Below are 17738 nucleotides of genomic sequence, written 5' to 3'. Positions count from 1 at the left end.
TGTATACTAAACCTTAACTTTGGATGGCCCAATCCAACCCCAAGACTCTGTCTGGCCTCAGTGTTTACCACATTGTTAAAATGCTGCTTGAACTTTGAGCAGGGCCTGCAGAGAGCAAACACGGGTGAGAAAGAGCCATCCCAGCCCAGCCTTGCACCGTGCTGGGGACAGATCCCTGCCTGCTGCAACAGGACCCAGTTCCTGAATTCCTTGCAACCCTGTGATTGAAATCTGAAGTGGTGTTTACATCCTCCACAAACTGAACCCAAATTCCTCAAACACCAGCTGCCCTCTCGAGCCATGGCCTATGTAGATGCCTCTTTGTGGCCCTCACAGGAGGTCATGGCTCAGAGATCCCAGTTTAAACAGCCATCCTTAAAAAAGCTAAGAAATTAACTATTGTGCGAGATCTCTCATGAGCAGGCTGCTTTTCCCAGTATGCTCCTTTAGTTGTTCTCAACTTGGTCTTGAGGTCAGAGCAGCACTTCTCAGCTCAGAGGAAGCCCCCTCTGATTTCTTCAGAGCACTCCTGTCCACCAGATGGGAAATCTTGATCTCAACACGTGGTGGAGTCTACAAGAAAGATTAAACCAGTGCCTGGCAGCTGAATAGAGCTCGCCATCCCAGCAGAGTGCTCTGTGGCAGGGAATGCTGAGTGTGGCAGGGAAAGCTTCCCAGTGGCATTGCAGGGAGCAGCAGCTCTGGTGATGGGGCAGAATAGCAAGTGCAGGCAGGAGACAGTGTTCAGAGAGTCTTCCAGACTTGCCCAGTTGGACCAAAGACCAACAGAAACTACCCAAATGCTGATGCCAGCAGACAGCCGTGCTCTGTACAGCCAGAGACTGTGCCCCACCCCATCTCCTTAGGATAAGTCATGCTAAAACCAGCCTTATTTTCCTTCTTGCTCCTTGAGTCACTGGGATTCCTCTGGAAACACGGAGGATCAAAGTGGTCAGTCCTTCAGGGTGCAAATTCTCCCCAGGATGGCTGTTTCTAGAACTAACCACTTGTGGGAAAACAAAAAGGTGCTCTTCAACCTAGAAGAGCAAGTAATCACCAAGGTCTTGGTGGTTAAAGTCATTATCTACATTAGGAACCAAACCTCAAAAAGCAGCACAGACTTGCCTAAAACGGGAGCAGACAGACACAGCTGCCCCATGTCTGGGACATCCACACTGGAGTTTCTGTTCTGCTTCTCTTGAGGACAGTCCAGCAGCAAGAGGATTAACAAAATCTAACTTACTTTGCTAAACCAATTTGGCTAGCAGTAATAGGAAGTCTTGATGCAATACTCTTTAGAACAGGGCAAGACAAACAGTGAGCAAAGGTCATGTAGCAACACACTGGTAGGGTGGGATTTTCAGAGGCCAGTTAAGAGAAATAGGGCATGGCTTAGTGTAAATCCCTGGGTTCAACACTTACATCCTTAGCACAAAGTGAAGAACCACGATTAGGCAGAGAATGTGTTTTGCTAAATTTTACTAGAGCATTAAAACAGCAGAATTGACATTGTAAACCAGCCAACTTCACAAGTTACTATTAGAACCCCAATGTGCCTATCAAACCACAAATTAAATCTCTAACCTTTCCATGAAGTGCTAGTTCACATGCTCACCTGCCAGCAGGAGCACACCAAGTGCTCTGATGCCGTTTAAATGAAGATATTTGAAATGCCAGTCACTCTAGGGAGGATGGCCTGGCTTCAGGGACTGTGATGAGATGGAAAGTTATTTCTCAACCAGCTCATCTACACAGAGCTGGCTTTCTCCTCAATTTGGGAAAGTTATTTGTAGTCTGGTCAAAACAAGTCAATCCCTGTAGTCCTTTCAGGGCCAGCTACATTCTTCTTAAGTTTTAGGCTCACCTGAACACAAGCCAACTTTATCTTCTGCTGCATTCTTGTAGCATCAGAAGTATGATGTGGTATTTCACCAGCCCTTATGAACAGCACATTCCGAGAAGTTCATACTGACCTTTCATGCTCCATTATAGCAGGTGTTTCATACAGTAACACAATTCTCATGGAGATAAATGTTTTGAAGACAAAAAAGCGTGTCCAACTTTGAAGTTCCCAGCTTTGCCAAGCTACAGGAACACGTTCAATCGCTTTGCATTCTTAACTCCTTTTCCTCTTTCCTACTGATCTTACACTGGTACCATGGCTCTAATCCTGCTCTCATAGAAGGCTAAAAACCTCTGCCAACAGCTCCAAGAGAAACAAGAGTTGTTCCAAATTTTAAGTGTAGGTTTTTAGAGGATTAGATTCCTCTTCTGCCCCCTGAGCTGTGAAGCTGGCCCTCTAAATGACAGCAGCTAACAAAATGAAGAGAATGCATTTCTCTCAGTACTGTTTATATTTCAAATCTCATTTGTATCTGCTGTTTTATGAGAGAGTCCATTGCAGCCCTGCACACCCTTCGTTCGTCAAGAATCAATTAAATTCAAGTAGACTATCGAACTTAACCTCATGCAAGATTTCAGCATTCCAAATGTAGCTCTAGACAAAAGGGTTTATGTCTCAGCCCACAAAGTCCTTATTCAGCTGTTAAGGCTAATTTGTCCCAAATCACACAATGTAGCCAGTGATACTGCTGAACAATGCCTTGTTCAATAGCTTCCAATGTTCTAACCCTGGCTCAAATTCTGAAAAGCATTGAGAACCCTCATTCCCATCACTTTCACTGAAATTTTCATGACACCAAGGTGTGCCTGGCAAAGTTTAGAGGAGTAGGTCCTTTGGCTTGCTTATGGCAAATTATTTTTGGTGGTCATTCGGGAAGATAAAGCATTCCATAGTAACCATGGCTGTTTCCTAGCTATACTCATCCAATCAGCCCATCTCCAGCACAGCTCAGGAGGATTCAGCAAACCAGAGGTGCTGGAATAACACTTGTGATGCTGACAGTCCTTCTTTGGGCAGACGTTGCTAAGATGCACCAAGAAAACACAGGAAACAAACTTCAGGCTACTGAGTGATGAGAGGTGCAGACACACTGCAGTCATGCCTGGCCTTGTACAGCACTTCAACATGTCCCAGGCAAATTCCTCACTGCTCACATTTGGCTTCTGGAGCTCTTCAGGACTGTGCATCAATGCTATGAACAGAATGCCTCATTTTAATTATATCATTATAGGAGGCAATAGCCCAGGAAAGCAGAAGGCCAAGATTCAGTGCAGGTGCGTGGCCACATGGGGATCCTACATGCTCCCACCTCTTCAGCCGTGGCCTTTTGGGATGCCACAAGTCAGGAGAGCAGAGTGAGGAACACAACTGAACTCTGAAAGGAGGGCAGGTGCTCACTCACATTGGTTAGACATAAGTCACCTACTCTTGATTTAACCAGGACACCAAGATAATTTACCCATCCTCTCTGGCAATTGTTACAATAATTTTTTGGGCACACACATACTCAGTACTTGATTCAAAGATAACTTTCTAGCCATACAATTTGTCTCACCGAGCCACCAAAGCAGGCCTTTCACAACCAGCTGCTTTCCTGCCTTTGTGGTTGCAAAGACTCCCCAAACCTGCTGACGAAACCACACCAACACACACAGCACTGCTTCCCTGAGCTGCACAGGTGTATTTGTCAAGTGGTGCTTAACCTTTGCATTGGTTCACAGGAGATAAGCACAAAGCCAACCTACCAGTCTGATGTTGTCTTCTGGGCGGAGCAGGATGAACATGGCCTGCAGGTGCTGCTGGAGATCCCCTGCAGGCAAGAGGGCAAGGTGAATACACAAAAATAGTTTTAAATCACATGCGAGTTCCTGGCTGTACAGCCAGAGCAAATGTCCACCGAGAAACCTGACACGTCACCAGCAGTGTCGTCACTGTCACTCCCACCCCCTCAGAGATGGGAGTTTTGTCATCTCTTAGTCAGCTGCTCTTTGCTCCCCGTGCTCACCTGTTCCTGTGTTACTCTGCTAAATCCTGTTATCTTTTTTAACAGAAATAAGCAGGGTTTTGGTACTCTTTGCTCCTCTGACAGACAAGTCAGCCTAGGTAGAAATGGATCCCAACCCGTGGTTCAACATCTCATTCTACCATGTGCTCCAAACCAGAGATTTGCCATTTCTTTTACATCAGCTTATTACTCAGTAAAGAACTATTACCCAGGCAAAAGTATACTTTCTTTGGAGTGAGATTTAGCCCTGCTTTACAGCAGCACATGCCCACCTATGGTTGTGCACCAACCCAACCCAAAAGCAGCTAAGAACTGAAAAATCAAACACCTATAATTCTTTCCTAGAAAACACTTGCAACACCTTTCCTGGTGAAGCTGAGGAAAAATAAAGGAAAATTAAATTTAGCACATGACTGTGATTTTAAGAATTATTAAGAAGAGACAAGTGTCCCAAGTTCCTAAAACATCAAATATTTCAAAGACAAGTGAGATGATTTTCTGTCAGCACTGCTGCACTCATTTCTCAGCACTACTCCTGGCATGTAGAGAGCCAACATCACCCCTGAGTACCAGCCAGCAGCAACACCTCCTGCAAGGGGCTGGTTTTTCAATCATTACATGGAAAATTAATCTGCATTCCCAGAAAGGAGAGTACAGAGCTGCCAGGTGGGTGGCACAGATCAGCAAGAGGAGCCTTTGCTCTTCCACCCTCTCCCACTCCCCCACAGCCAGGAAGCTCAGTTTAGGCAACACTACAAGGAGCAAATATTCAGCAGGATCAGCTACAAGAACCTTTTCTAGGAAGGCTGGTTAATCCCCCTGACCTCCCTTTCTGATTCACCAGTGGTGATAGAATCCATGTTACTTCACAGACTCCCAGAAACAAGGAAAGCTTGGACACGGAGCAGCATCCAGAAACACCAAGAAAGGGAAGGAGAAGAAAGGAAAGGCTGCCCAGTGAGAGTACCTGGTTTCCAAATGATTTTTGTAGTTGGTGGAAGAGCAAGGCTGAAGGGCTGTGCAGCCCCTCTCTGGATGGAACAGAGACAACCTAGCATGGAGTGGGTTACACAGGACACTGCAATCCCTGCTCTCCCCTTCCTTCCTCCTTGAAACACATTTCAGCATATGGAGAATGAGTCAATGCTCTGGGAATGAATTTTTAACTGGGGGTGGGAAAATGCTGAGGCACTCAGCAGTGCAGGGAAATCACAAAGTATCACCAGCGACAAACACCTGAAACTGCTTCCTGCCCATGGACATTGTTATCAGTGCGGGAGTGGCTGGCACGAGCCTCTCTAAATAGAAATTATTTATGGAGACAGGGTACTCAGGAAGGCCAAGTCATCCATCAGATGCTTGTTCTGCCACGAGTGGCATGACAGGATCTCCTCACATCAACACCACTGCAAAATCCTGACAGCACTGCTCAGTTCCAGCAAGTTCCAGCTAAAAAACACAGTGGGAATTGCCGAGAACTTTCAGTCAAAAAGCAGAGGTCCCCCTGCACCCCCTGCCCACAGCCTGCAAGAGCTCAGCAAGTATTTGACTCATGAAGCATCCACATGGCTTAGTCTGAAATGAAAGATGCTTCACCCCCAGATTTTTCCCTCTCCCAAATGTAGCAGTTCCCACTTACTGCTGCCAGTAATTCAGGGACCATCTTAAGAGCCAAAGTTTCCAGAGTTTAAAAAGAAATCACCTGGACTACTGGATTATCTCAATACTTAAAGAGAGGAAGTTTCTACGACAACCCTTTCTGCAAGGCTCAGCCAAGGAGCTCCATTATCCTTCATCCTCAGAAAGTTTACCACACTCCTCCCTGTTCCCCTGCCAGCCTTGGGATCTCCAGAGCTGGAAAGTAAAGGATTACTCCCTTGGCCAGCTTTAATCAACTTGCAGGGTTTTCAGCCCCAAACACACAAGGCACTTTGTAAACTTCCTGGATTAAGAAAAACCAAAGGAAAGGCTTTAACATGCCAGAATCAGCACAAAGATATCACATCCTGTCCTGTGAAGAGCTAGCTTTGCCGGCAGTCATGGCAGGGCTGCTGCTTCCTATCACATTGTCCTGTGCCGAGCAGATGCTTTTGTTTCCCCGAGCTGGCAGGCAAGGTGCAAAGCATGGGCAAGGATGGGATCTGAAAAGTGATTCACAGTATTCCAGAGATAGCAAAAGCCCCAGGGAAGTTACATCCCTTTCTGGCCCCCTCCAATGTTGTTTACTGTGGAAAACCAAGCCCACCATCCCACAGAAGTTTGCCAGGTGGCACAGGACCACCCAGGGAGAGGAATATGGACAGCTGGTACCATATCTAGTCAATCTGCCAATGATTCCCATTGATGGAGGCGTGATTAGAGAAATGGGTGTGAGCATTAATTATTTCCTGTTACCCATTCACTCTTTACGCTGGATTCTAGCGCCTCTGATGAATTAAAAAGGCAGCTCAGGAAGGTCAGTCAGCCTTCCTAGAAAATGCTCTTGAAGCCACTTGAAAAACTATTGCATGTATAGGCAGCAATTCCATACTGGAAAGTTATGTCCGCTCTCTACGCCTTTCTAATTTTGTGTGCCAGAGATAAGTCACGACACACACGGGGATGGAAGCTGAGCATGGATTATCGGTGTCCCAGAAAGGAGGCAGCTGCACACACTGCCAGCCACGCTCTCCACATCACTGATTCAATTCTGGTGGCACAGATGTTTTTCTCAGGAAGGTGACACACTGATGCCCTGGTGCCTTGGTCTGCTGATACTAGAAAAATTCACAGAAATCTGGTGCACACTCAGACAAGGGACTCTCTTCAGAGCATTCCCATCACTTGACAGGCAGGGAAACTGAGGAAAGCACTGATCCCTCATTAAATCTTACCCTGTAACCTGAAAATAAAATAAGTCTTCTAAGAATAAAAATCCACCCCTTAGGCAATCCAGCCTCGGCAATACCAAACATCTCGCTGTAAGCAATTACAACACACCGGATTTGCTTCCTTGGCAATCTGGCTTCCAAGAGCTCTGGGCCGATTAGACAAGCAATTATTTTCCACCAAGGTCTCCAGACCTCATGCAAATCAGCTGGAGTGAGTAGATGAGGCAAGTAGAGAGACTCAACAGCTGTCTGTGCTGCTTTGCAGAGGTTCAGCAGGACATCCACGCTGTGGGTCTCCTTGGCGAGGCAAAGCCAAGGCAGCAGTGCCAGGGCAAGACCTGGGCTTCAGCAATGGACTTTGGAGAGATTAAAAACCAAGACAGGCCCAGAGAAACTTTTTTAAGATTGCTGACTCTACTTTCACACTGAAGGACATTTAACTTCATTCTCAACCAGAAAGGTCATCTTTAATTTAAGTTTCAGAACATTTTCTTTTGACAACTGGTAATTAATGCATCTCACCAAAGCAATTTGAGTACTGCTTGTGCTATGTTTGAGTGGAAGTATATAATTAAATGCCTTCTGACTTAGACTTTTTCTATAAATATGTTTGCAAACAGATTTTGAGGTGACCAGTTATCACATATGTAACGCTGACAGATGCAGAGGTGGATGACAGTCTGATGGTGTCGAAGTACAAAGGGATCTACACCTGGGACAAAACCAAATCACGTTTTCCTGGTCACTACCTGGCAAAGCACGTTGACTCTTGTCTCTGTTTCTATCTCTGTCCCATGGTCTCAGTTTATTTTTGTTTCCTGCCAATTGCTTTATGGAAGGGGAAAATCCCCGTGCTATCTGATTCGTAAAACACCATCAGTGATTAAGCACTATACAGCCAATGAAAAATACCCTACCCTGAAATGTTTGAGTTATGATATTCAGAGCAACTTTTCAAAGAGAGTCAAAACTCAGAGCGGATAAAGGAGGTGGAATTATAACCAATTCTGTATTACTCACTCTGCTCACACCTCTGAGAAGTCACACTGACTTTGCTCAGAGGTTTCCTCACCCCCACGTGGAGGTAAGTTTGGTAAGCCTCCTCCCTTTCCTCCATAATAACCGGTTACTTTCAGATTAGGAAGGACCATTACTCACCCCATATCACAAGCTCAGGTTTGCCAGTGCAATGCATGAAGGTTTTGAAGGCAATCCTCCCCTCCCTCTCTCATACTAAAATTACAGGATGATATTTTGGGGGGCACTCATTGTCAAGTCTCCACCATGTCATAACATGATGTCACGCATTTGTTTGACGATCGAGTTTGAACAGGAGAGTTTTGAAACCTTTCTTTCCTATCAGCATTGAGACTGGCAGGTCAGGCTTTAATAGACACATGGGCCGGACAGATGTGTGTCATCAGGTGAGAATGAGCTCAAGAAAGGTGGACTCTGAAACAAGAGGGAGCAGACAAGCCCCAGCCATCGATACCACACTTACCTGCATGTTTGTTGCGCCTGTGACTGATCCTGGGAGTGGATGACCCATTTCCTCGTGGCAGGAAGAGAGCTGCACCTTTCACAGTGAGGAAGCTTTCGCTGATGCTGCAAGGGAAAAGACAAAAAAGGAGTGAGGAAAAGTGTCTTGTCTTCAAAATGGAAAAAAAAAACAATGAACAAGAGAGATTGAAAGCACTGAATGCATGTTCTTTTGCAAGGAAGTGATTTAGACCAAATCATTCTGTTGGTAAAGAACTTTTCCCCCCATGTAAATACTGCAAACATTCAAAGCATAACTGAGAACAACTCAAAGAGAGAAACACTGAAAAGCAGAACATATGCTGGTGCCACTCTGCCTGCAGAGGTGCAACCTGAGCAGGCAGAGGGGATTAACCTATGGCTACATTTTCGATTTGAAAGTCAAGAGGACAGATCCACATTTCTAAATGGTGATGAACAGAACAAGCCCACGCATCTGGGTAATTATGGACTCCGTTAACCCTGAGCTTTGTGGCTCAGACACAGCTGATGCCCTGCAGAAACAAATGTCTCCCTTCAGCAGTTAGCCAAAAGAAAATTAGTGTACACAACAGATTAAGAAATCATAAAACTACTCTCTATGAGAGTTGCATGATGATTAACTCTCAAAGAGTTATAAATTACGAAAGCAAGAAACTGTAATGCTGTTGAAATCGGCCATCACTTCATGCCTTGATTTTGCCCTTTCTGAAGTCACACGAGGAGAGAAGTTTGTAAAAAGGGGCAATAAAGAATTCTCAAGTACTGAGGAACAGTTGGTATTTTAAGCACATCTTCCAGCCATTTTCTTGCAGATGCTGTGGTTCGTGGAAAAAGCAAGACACACTCCAGATTCTGCAACGCAGCCATCCTGTTGCATACTCGAGGGTTCCTGCTTTTCTCAGAATTGATAAGACAGTCCTAGAGGCTTTGAAGAAAGCCAGAAACAATTCTCTAGTCAACAGGATGGTTGATGATTATGATAAGACAGGATGGGAGAGTCCCTGGCATCGTGCATCCCAACAGCTTCATGCTTTGAAAAAGATGTTTGCTTGTCCTTCCACCCAGCAAGAGCTTAGGAACTTTTTATTCATTTCTCCTCTTAAATATCAAACCTAGTTAGTTATTCCCTTCCTCTATGGGATGAGGACTGGGAAATTAATAGAGTAAAAAGCCCTGCCATATATTTTCATTATTTGTGGCTAACTGCTTTACCAAACCGTTTTCTTACTACATTTTTATAAGTAAAATAATTAGAAAAGCTTGCATTAAAGTTGGATTTCCCCCTAAGCTCAAGCACATTTCTGGGCACCTATCCATTTTGCTGCCAGGGATATAAAAAATGAAGTTTTCCAAGCTCCAGAAAAGCAGATGCACAGAGTCAGAAAGACTTTTCTCAAGGCTGCAGCACATCCCAATGTTTAGACCATGCTGTCATACCCTCAGCACTCTTAAGTGACAAAGTTGCTCCCAGGACTTTTTTTCCAAAAATTGAACCAGATGTCAAACATGCTCTAGATGTTTCAACAAAGAACAGAATTTTAAAAAGGAGAAAATCACTCATCCTAAATTAAAACACATCAGAGACTTCTCTACTTATAATAAAGTTAAACCAAAAAAAAATAGTAAGTTCATTGGGCACACTGAACATGTTTCCTTAGACCATTCTCACATTAAAAAATTTGATTGAGCCTTTCTAGCTTTTGTTGACAAATAAATCCCCTCAAAGTTCTCAATATACACAGTTTCTTACAGCCTGAACTAGAGAAACACCAAGTTATCTTAAGGACACTTAAAAAAATAATAACAGCATTATTAATGATAAAAGTAATTTCTCCTTCTCCCATTATAATCTCACCACAGAAGAAAACTGTTAAAAGATGTTAGGCTGCAGAGGAGGAGAAAGAATTCAGCACTCACAGACAGCTTTCATACAGTTAATTTTATCAGCAAAGCCAACCACTAATATTAGTAATTCTTTAGCCTGTGCCCGAGGTTCCCCTAGAAGCTGGAATTAGCAACTATTTTTAGTGGATAATGTAGCATGTAGCTGAGAGGGCCAGAAGGTTAAAAATCTTCTCAATTCCATCACTTTCCCTCGTCACCAGCTCTCAGCCACCTGCCTGGAAAGGAAAGAGCAGCAGAACTAAAGAGATTCCCATCAGGTGCATCCTTCCAGGAGGCACCTTCTCTGTTATGGCCAGGAGAGCCTTGTTTTGGGCCATTAACCACGGGCTTTAAGTGTAACTCGGTAGGACTAGGGAAAGTAATTTCCCATACAAAGGGCTGGAACAGCTGAAGAATGTGGCAAAGCAGATCATTCTTGTGGAACAAGGAGGTCAGGCAGGGAGGGCAGCACCTCCCGCAGGGCAGGAGCGAGGGCAGGAGATGGCCATCAGCACTGCTGGGAGAACAGCAGCGCCATGGAGACAAGAGCCTTGTGCCAAATCCAGCTGTGGGGACACTCACTCTGCACCCTTGGCATCACCTGCCCTGAATTCTAACCCCAGACCCAACAGTGTCCAGAAAAGAAACCCCTAATACACACACACACAAAACAAAGCTCTTGCTCTGACATTCGAGCAGTAAAGAAAATCTTGGGAGGAAAAGCAACAAATTCATAGGGAAGTCCAAGTAGCTCTAATACTAAATTCAGCAGATGCTGATTTTGGTGCCTGTCATGCACTACATGGACCACAAAAGCAATCACTGGCCTGATATCCTCTGTGCCACACTCAGATGGCTGCTCCATTTGGGTCCATCCCTGCCATGAGCTACACCTAAAGCATCATATTCAGGGCAGAATCACCTTTGGATACCGACCCTGATATATAAAGAAAAAGGATTCCTCGGGTGGGACACTAACAGCAGGCCCCACTCCAAGACACTTCAAAACACAAAAGGTAGAAAAGATGTCTGTGAAAAGGGCAATTAAGGCTCCAAACAAGTGCTGCCATCCACTACTGATTTCACCCTGCTGGCAGCTGATGACTCCCAAGCATAACGTGGGCTTTGAAATACTTCACAAAATCAGGCTTGCCAGAGCCTACGGGAGCGTCAGAGCTCTTTGAAACACTCTCCTGGAACAGACTGGTGTTAAAAGACACTCAACGTGGCTAGGGGAGAAGTTGAGTCCAGGACAGCAGAAGACAAGGAGCCAACTTGGCACAGGTAACAAAGCTGAGCTATGCTTTATCAGCACCCCAGGCGTGTCATCAGTACTCTGCACTGCACAGCAGGTTTTTTCAGGGGAAGACTTACTCAGGACATACCTATGAAAGAGTTCACAATCCTCATCACTACAGCTGAGGGGAAAGCCCCTTCTGTTCCATGTTCACCTCTGCAGTGAAGCAGCAGCCTCAAGGCCACCAGGGATGTGCTATTTGTAATTCCCTGCTCACTGGGAAGAGAACCAACGCAAGCAGAAGACTTAAGCAATTCCTATGGAAATCACTACTTGTACCAATTTTTCTCGCAGGCAGAAAACATTTTGCAGAAATTGTACAAGTCACATCAGAACTATTTAAAGCCTTTTGCACAAAAAGCACAGACACCGCCCTCAGAAGGCTCTGTTTCTAACCAGCAGTAACTCTAAAACCTTAAAATCTTAGCAGGAAACAGAAGTGATTCCCGGGTTCCCTGATGTGCTGCCCAGGGCTGAGCTCCTCCAGCACAAGGAAACCACTGCACGGTTCAAACCAAATTCTCATTATGCTACAAAATGAGATCTACATAGAACTTACAGATGACAAACAAATAATAAATGCCTTCCCAGATGTTACACTGCACAGCTCCATTCATAAACTGCAAGCACGAACACCAAATACACTGATTTGAAGACACAAAAGAGAAAGTGTTACTGGTTTAAAGGCTGTGCCAAAGCGATGTAGTAACATAAATCACTGGATGTATTGTCAGGACCCCCTGGACAATGCCTTCCAGCTCCGAGCCAGGTGAATCTCCACCACTCTCCAATTTCAATGAGAAACTCTCAGTCCTCAGAGTAAAATGCTCCAAAATGAACCTTGCAGTTTACTTTTGAAACTGCTTCACAATGAAAGGAGAGAAAACCTTTTTAGGAATAAGGCAAGGAGGCACCTGAACAGCTAATGGCAATGTTTTATCCTAATAAACACTTAATTAAGTTATTGCGAGCCTGAGGATGACTTTCCAAAAACTGGCTCTCCTTAATCATCAGAGCAGCTCCCTTACAGCAGGCTCTGTCCTGTCCAGCCCAGCCCTTGGTCGGGCACTTGCCAAGTAGCACAACCAGAAAGTTGGCACCATTCCCTGACAGGCTCGGCAGGAGAAGTCTTTCCATCCACATCCTCCCACACAATGCACAGGACAGGTCAGTGCTGCAAAGGCCAAAACCTCCTTGTGCTGTCACCTCCTCGCAGCCATGCCTAAGGACCATGGCTACTGTGTGTGGTCACATCCTCCCACCTTGGTCACCCTTACCCTTAGATGAAATGGGAGATTGAAAAGTGGTGGTAGGGGAAATGAGGATTTCAAGGTACTTCACATTTGAATGGAAGTCCACCACTTGTACGATTTACAGAAATACAGTATCTCTTAGTGGGTATTTATTAACCAGAACCCAGCAGAAAAGAGCTCTGAAACAGCTCCAATGGGATTTCAACACCAAGCCTGGCTCCAGCTGTAGCTCCCCGTGACAAGAGAGTTGTGCAGTCCCTCAAGAGCCCCCCGTGTTTACTCTAACACGAGCAGCCAATGCTGCCTTGCACACCTCAGCTGCCAGCTCAGCTCTATCACCCTCCCTTAATCCAGCGGCTGCAAAACTCAAACCAAACAAAAATACCAAAATCCCAAGGCTGGCAGGAGTGGCACAGCAGGCGTCAATACTGAGCTCATTCCCGAGGTGTGGAAGGAGGGAGAGAGGGCAGCCGGGGACATGTGAGCGAGCTCTGGAGCAGCCAGGACTGCAAGAGCAGCAATTCCCCTGCAGCCTACCGGGCCTGGCACGGGAGAAGTGACAGGAGGGCAGACACAGCAGCCTGATGATTTTTTCAGCACCTTCAGCCCCTTCCCTCCCTCTTCCTGCTCCCCTTCCCAAACTGGCTGTTTCCCTTTCTCCGCGGGCAGCCCCGGGTCTGGCACCACACCTGCTCCAGGGACAGCTCACACTGCCAGCCTCCCACCCCCTTCACCTGCCCACAAGAAAAGTCCAGGTTAATAAAGCAGCAGTCTCACAGCCAAGGGTGCCCCAGCAGCTGGGTGCACAGCTGGATTATGAGCAGCGTGGCAGCCCAGGGCACTTCTCCCTCAAACACCAGATAAAAGCAATGCATTCCTCCAGCATCCCTCCCCAGGGAAGTGTCTCTTTCACCTTCACTGTTTGTTTTTCAATAAACAACATCCCTACTTCCCTTGTTTACTTTTTAAAGCACTTGGTTTAATAACTGCCTATAGTATTAATTAATTAAATGGAGGGAAGCAATGTTTGGCTTCCAGTTTAAACCTTTGCTCCTAGGCAAGGGATGAAGGTGCTTGATTCCCTTCACACAGAGGGCAGATCTCAGAGCTGTGTAAAGCACACCACCAGGTACTAATAAAGAAAACCCACCAAAACCTTACAGGGAAAATGAAAAGGCAAGGATAACACAGGATTGCCCTGCACTGACATTTGTATTAACAGGGTCAGCTGGCAGCAAACACAGCCAAGCGCAGGCTTCTCTGATACCCAAAACAGAAACAAACTCAGTGCCGAGCAAAACAAGGGCCACAACTTACCGAAAAGGGGTCAGTCACACTGTCAGCAGAGGTGACAACATCGAGGGCAGGGAGAGAAAAGGGAAGTGGTTCTCCACCAAAGGCCATCTCTCACCACTCAGCACTTTTGCAACTTAAGAAACAGCCCAAGGAGAAAAACAAACTGAGCGTGGGAACCCACTTGGGCTCAGAGGTTTGACGCAAACCGCATTTTTAGCAACATCTGCATTTGTGCCTTTTTCTTTTTTTTTAAAAAAGGAACTGTCTGCAGGCACTTCCTCTGCTCCAAGGTGGGGCTCCCTGGAGAGAGAACTCAGCTTCCATGACACAGACAGGCATCATTACAGAAAGATCTGCAATGCCAACTGTTACTCATCCACATGAACTTACCTACTGATCCCTTCTCACCAGCACCAGGTCACCTTTTCCCTTGCTTTGGGCTCCAATATGGACAACTTCTGAAGACAAACTAAGACAACAGGAAAAGCTCACAGTTTGCCAGAACACAGTCAAAGGTGAGGATGGATGGGTGTACATCTGAATTCCAAAGGACTAATTCATTTTCCTTGCTCCAAGCAAGGAAAGAATGTCTGCTGAATTCAGAAAGGGTACAGCTTGCCAAAGGGAACCCTGATGACCATGACTGTGTGTGCAAGTGAAGAACAATCACTTCAGGTGGATGAAACAACCACACTCAGTTTCAGAGACAGGATCAAACCAGCCTCAGGTCATCCCACCACACTGTGGGGAGCTTTGGCACCCACTCAACACCTGAGTGTGTTACCAGTCTGCAACTCACACCCACTGCTGGAACCAACCACGACATGCCATTAGAGCTCCTCTGCCACCAGATCATTTGAACTGAGCTCCAGAAATAACTTTCCAAACTTCAGTCAGAGCTTGGGCAGCCTGGGTATCCTGGAGTGAGTAGTGGCATCCTTTGGAGACTGCACAGAAGACAACAGCTCTGGGCTGAGAAACTTATCCCTGCCAGAAACTCATCCCTGCCTCGCTGCCGGCAAAGGGAGCAACAACAGCTGCTGTTTGCAGCCCAAATTTTCAGCCCACGCAGCTGTGACAGGGCTGCACTGTGCCGAGACAACCCCAACCACCTGCAGCATTCCTCTGCCTCCCAATGCCCCGAGCCTCGCTCTGCAGGGCTGAGTTTCACACTCATATCCCCATGTATTCCCTTACAGGCAGGGCTGGGATTTACTCGTTATAGGCAAAGGAAAGCAGACCGGGTTTTGTTTTAAACTGGACAACATTTTATGGTGTCTGATGGAAGTGAAAGTCTCTGTGGGTTTCCTGTTCCCCTCACTCTTGGCCTACGGATGAACCAGCCCAACAAACTCCTAAAGGCCAGGCAGTGCAGGCAGAGCTCTGGCACAGACATCAGCTGCCTCCTCCCCAGCCAGCCCAGTGCTGGCAGCTCCAGATTGGGTTTCACTGGGCTGCTGCTGAGCGTGTGCTCCTACGGTAACCCTGACACAGCTCTGCTGTGTCACCTCGCTGCCCAGCCTGTCCCCACCGCTTCTGCCGGCCCTCAGCAGCCTCGGAAGGGAGGGAATGTCCTGGTGCTGAGGCTGGGGAGGGGGAGATGTGCCGAGCTGAACTGTGGCTGTTGTCACCACTGAGCAGCAGCGTGGACTGGGGGGACACCCGCTGATGACAGATCATCAGGTAATGATTTATTTCAGGAAAAGTAACCTGGGCACAGGTTGTAGGATCACCATGGCAATGAAGAAGGGAATTAAGCTGGGACAATTTAAATTACCACAGGCTGAAAAGGACCCATTTTCCACGCAGCACAAACAGCCAAAAGCTTTGCTGTCCGCCTCCCTGGCTATGCAACACGGAGGAAGTCCCAGCAAGGCACGTGTTGGTGGCCCATGTTCAGCCTCCAAGGCGGCTTCAGAGAATCCGCCCAGAGAGAAAGAAAAAAATTCCAAAAAGCAACAGCAAAACAAGTTGTGAAAACAAAGCCTTGATGTCTTTGGAATTCGAGACAAGATAGGCACAAAATCGCTCTCCTTGCAGTCTGAGCACGGCAGTTCATGGACTAGGAACGGGGCGGCTAACACAATTAGGATGCTGATTAAGAAATCCGGGCACTTGGTGTTTACAGAAGAAATTTGATTCTCTGCACTTTTAAAAGCAAGAGACCCAGACCGGAAGCGAGACCATGAAAGGAATTTGTTTTACATGATAGTCCCCAAAGGCTTCCAGGTCTCCAAGTCAAGACATTCCCAGATGAAAGCTCTACATCACATTCTTCTTGTGCCATATACTGTTTAAACATCCTTGAGCATTTTTAATGCATACCACCGAGTTCAGGGAGCAGGACAGCGGCACCCAGGAGAACACTCCACAGTGTTTTACCACGACATGCCATGCTCCTACCAGCTCAGCCTGCCCAAAGTGAGCCAGCTGCTGTGGTACCAACAAAATGCTTTCACAAATTTGTTCTTAGAAACACTTTAATCAACATGAGAAAACTTCCTAAGGAGAATTTATCGCATCAAGGAACAGAGAAAAATAACCACCAACTTTTGATTAGTTAATCCTCAGGAAGAACACCCCTCTGATTGACACATACTTATCTTTTTTTCTCTCCTAATTAACACAGTCCATGTTGATTATCTTTAAACCACACGGTAATCTCCTCTGCCACCAGAGTTTGAAAGCATTGCCTTCACACACAGCACGCTTCTTTTTAAACCTTAAATGACAGCTGACAGACCCTCCAGCAGTTGATTAACAACCTGGTTTCTCCTCACTACGATTAAACACGTATAAGACAGGATGTTTTATAACAAATTTTTATGCCAATCTCCCTGCATGTCACTATCACAGACCTGACCATGTTTGGCCTGACCGGCAGCGTCCCGCAAGAAGGACCCATCTGCTTTGAATACGACTGTAACACAAGTCACAGGAGACATACTGAGGTCAACATACTGTCCCTCCCCGCCACAGCCAAGTCCAGGGTCCCCTATATTTAGACAAAGTATGCCCAGCACTTTACAGATGGTAGGAGATCACTGATTCGTCTGAACCATGCCAGGGCTGCCTTTCTCCCGGAGATGGGTGTGAGCAGGAGCTGACGAGGCCCCGGCACCCGCTCAAGGCAGGGCACCCTGTGCCCCCCACTCCCACCCCAGCAGCCACAGCTCCCCCAGGCCCGGGCCCGGGATGTGACTTCTCCAGGAGGAGGATGCTGCTCTGGCTTTTTCTGGTCTCAGTGGATGTGGCCAGCACTGAGCATGGCTGTGGTCAGCCAGGGAGCAGAGCTCATGCTGCCTTGAGGAGCAGAACTGCGCCAGGACTTGGCTCTGCACCCCAACCAGGGCATGGGATGGAGGAATTATGCTGGGGAAGCTGCCTGGCTCTGATCACAGCCTTGTTGGCTGCCCTCAGTAAATACATTAACAGACCCCTGTAAATAGAGCACCAAAACAAGGACCACTCTGTCTCTACACAAAGAAATCAATGCTGAATAATAAGCCTTTTCCTCTTGCTAAGAAGAAGCAGATGCTTGTTTACCAAAAGCATCAAAAATCATCAAGAGGCTGTTGGATTTGACTCATAAAAATATAGAAGGAAGTTTTTTGTTCAGTATTTTAACTTCTGCAGCACTCAGCATTTTCAATTTTCTCTCATTCTTACTGCACCCTCCCCATGCAATGGTATTTGATCCCTGAATGAC

General features: G+C 46.4%; 1 protein-coding gene across 3 annotated transcripts in view; it reads right to left on the bottom strand.

Moving 5' to 3' along the window:
- Nucleotides 1–17738, bottom strand: part of SSH2 (slingshot protein phosphatase 2) — a 90950-nt gene that overhangs the window by 24473 nt on the left and 48739 nt on the right. For all 3 annotated transcript variants that reach the window (XM_088177213.1, XM_088177212.1, XM_014876478.2), the window contains 2 exons: nt 8280–8383; nt 3649–3713 (listed from right to left, as the gene is read on the bottom strand). In XM_088177213.1, coding sequence (XP_088033339.1) covers nt 3649–3713; nt 8280–8383 — 169 coding nt within the window. The remainder of the gene's footprint in view (nt 1–3648; nt 3714–8279; nt 8384–17738) is intronic.

The sequence above is a fragment of the Sturnus vulgaris genome, chromosome 21, assembly GCF_052056855.1.
Source record: "Sturnus vulgaris isolate bStuVul1 chromosome 21, bStuVul1.hap1, whole genome shotgun sequence".
NCBI lineage: Eukaryota > Metazoa > Chordata > Aves > Passeriformes > Sturnidae > Sturnus > Sturnus vulgaris.
This window is presented reverse-complemented; position numbering and strand designations above follow the sequence as displayed.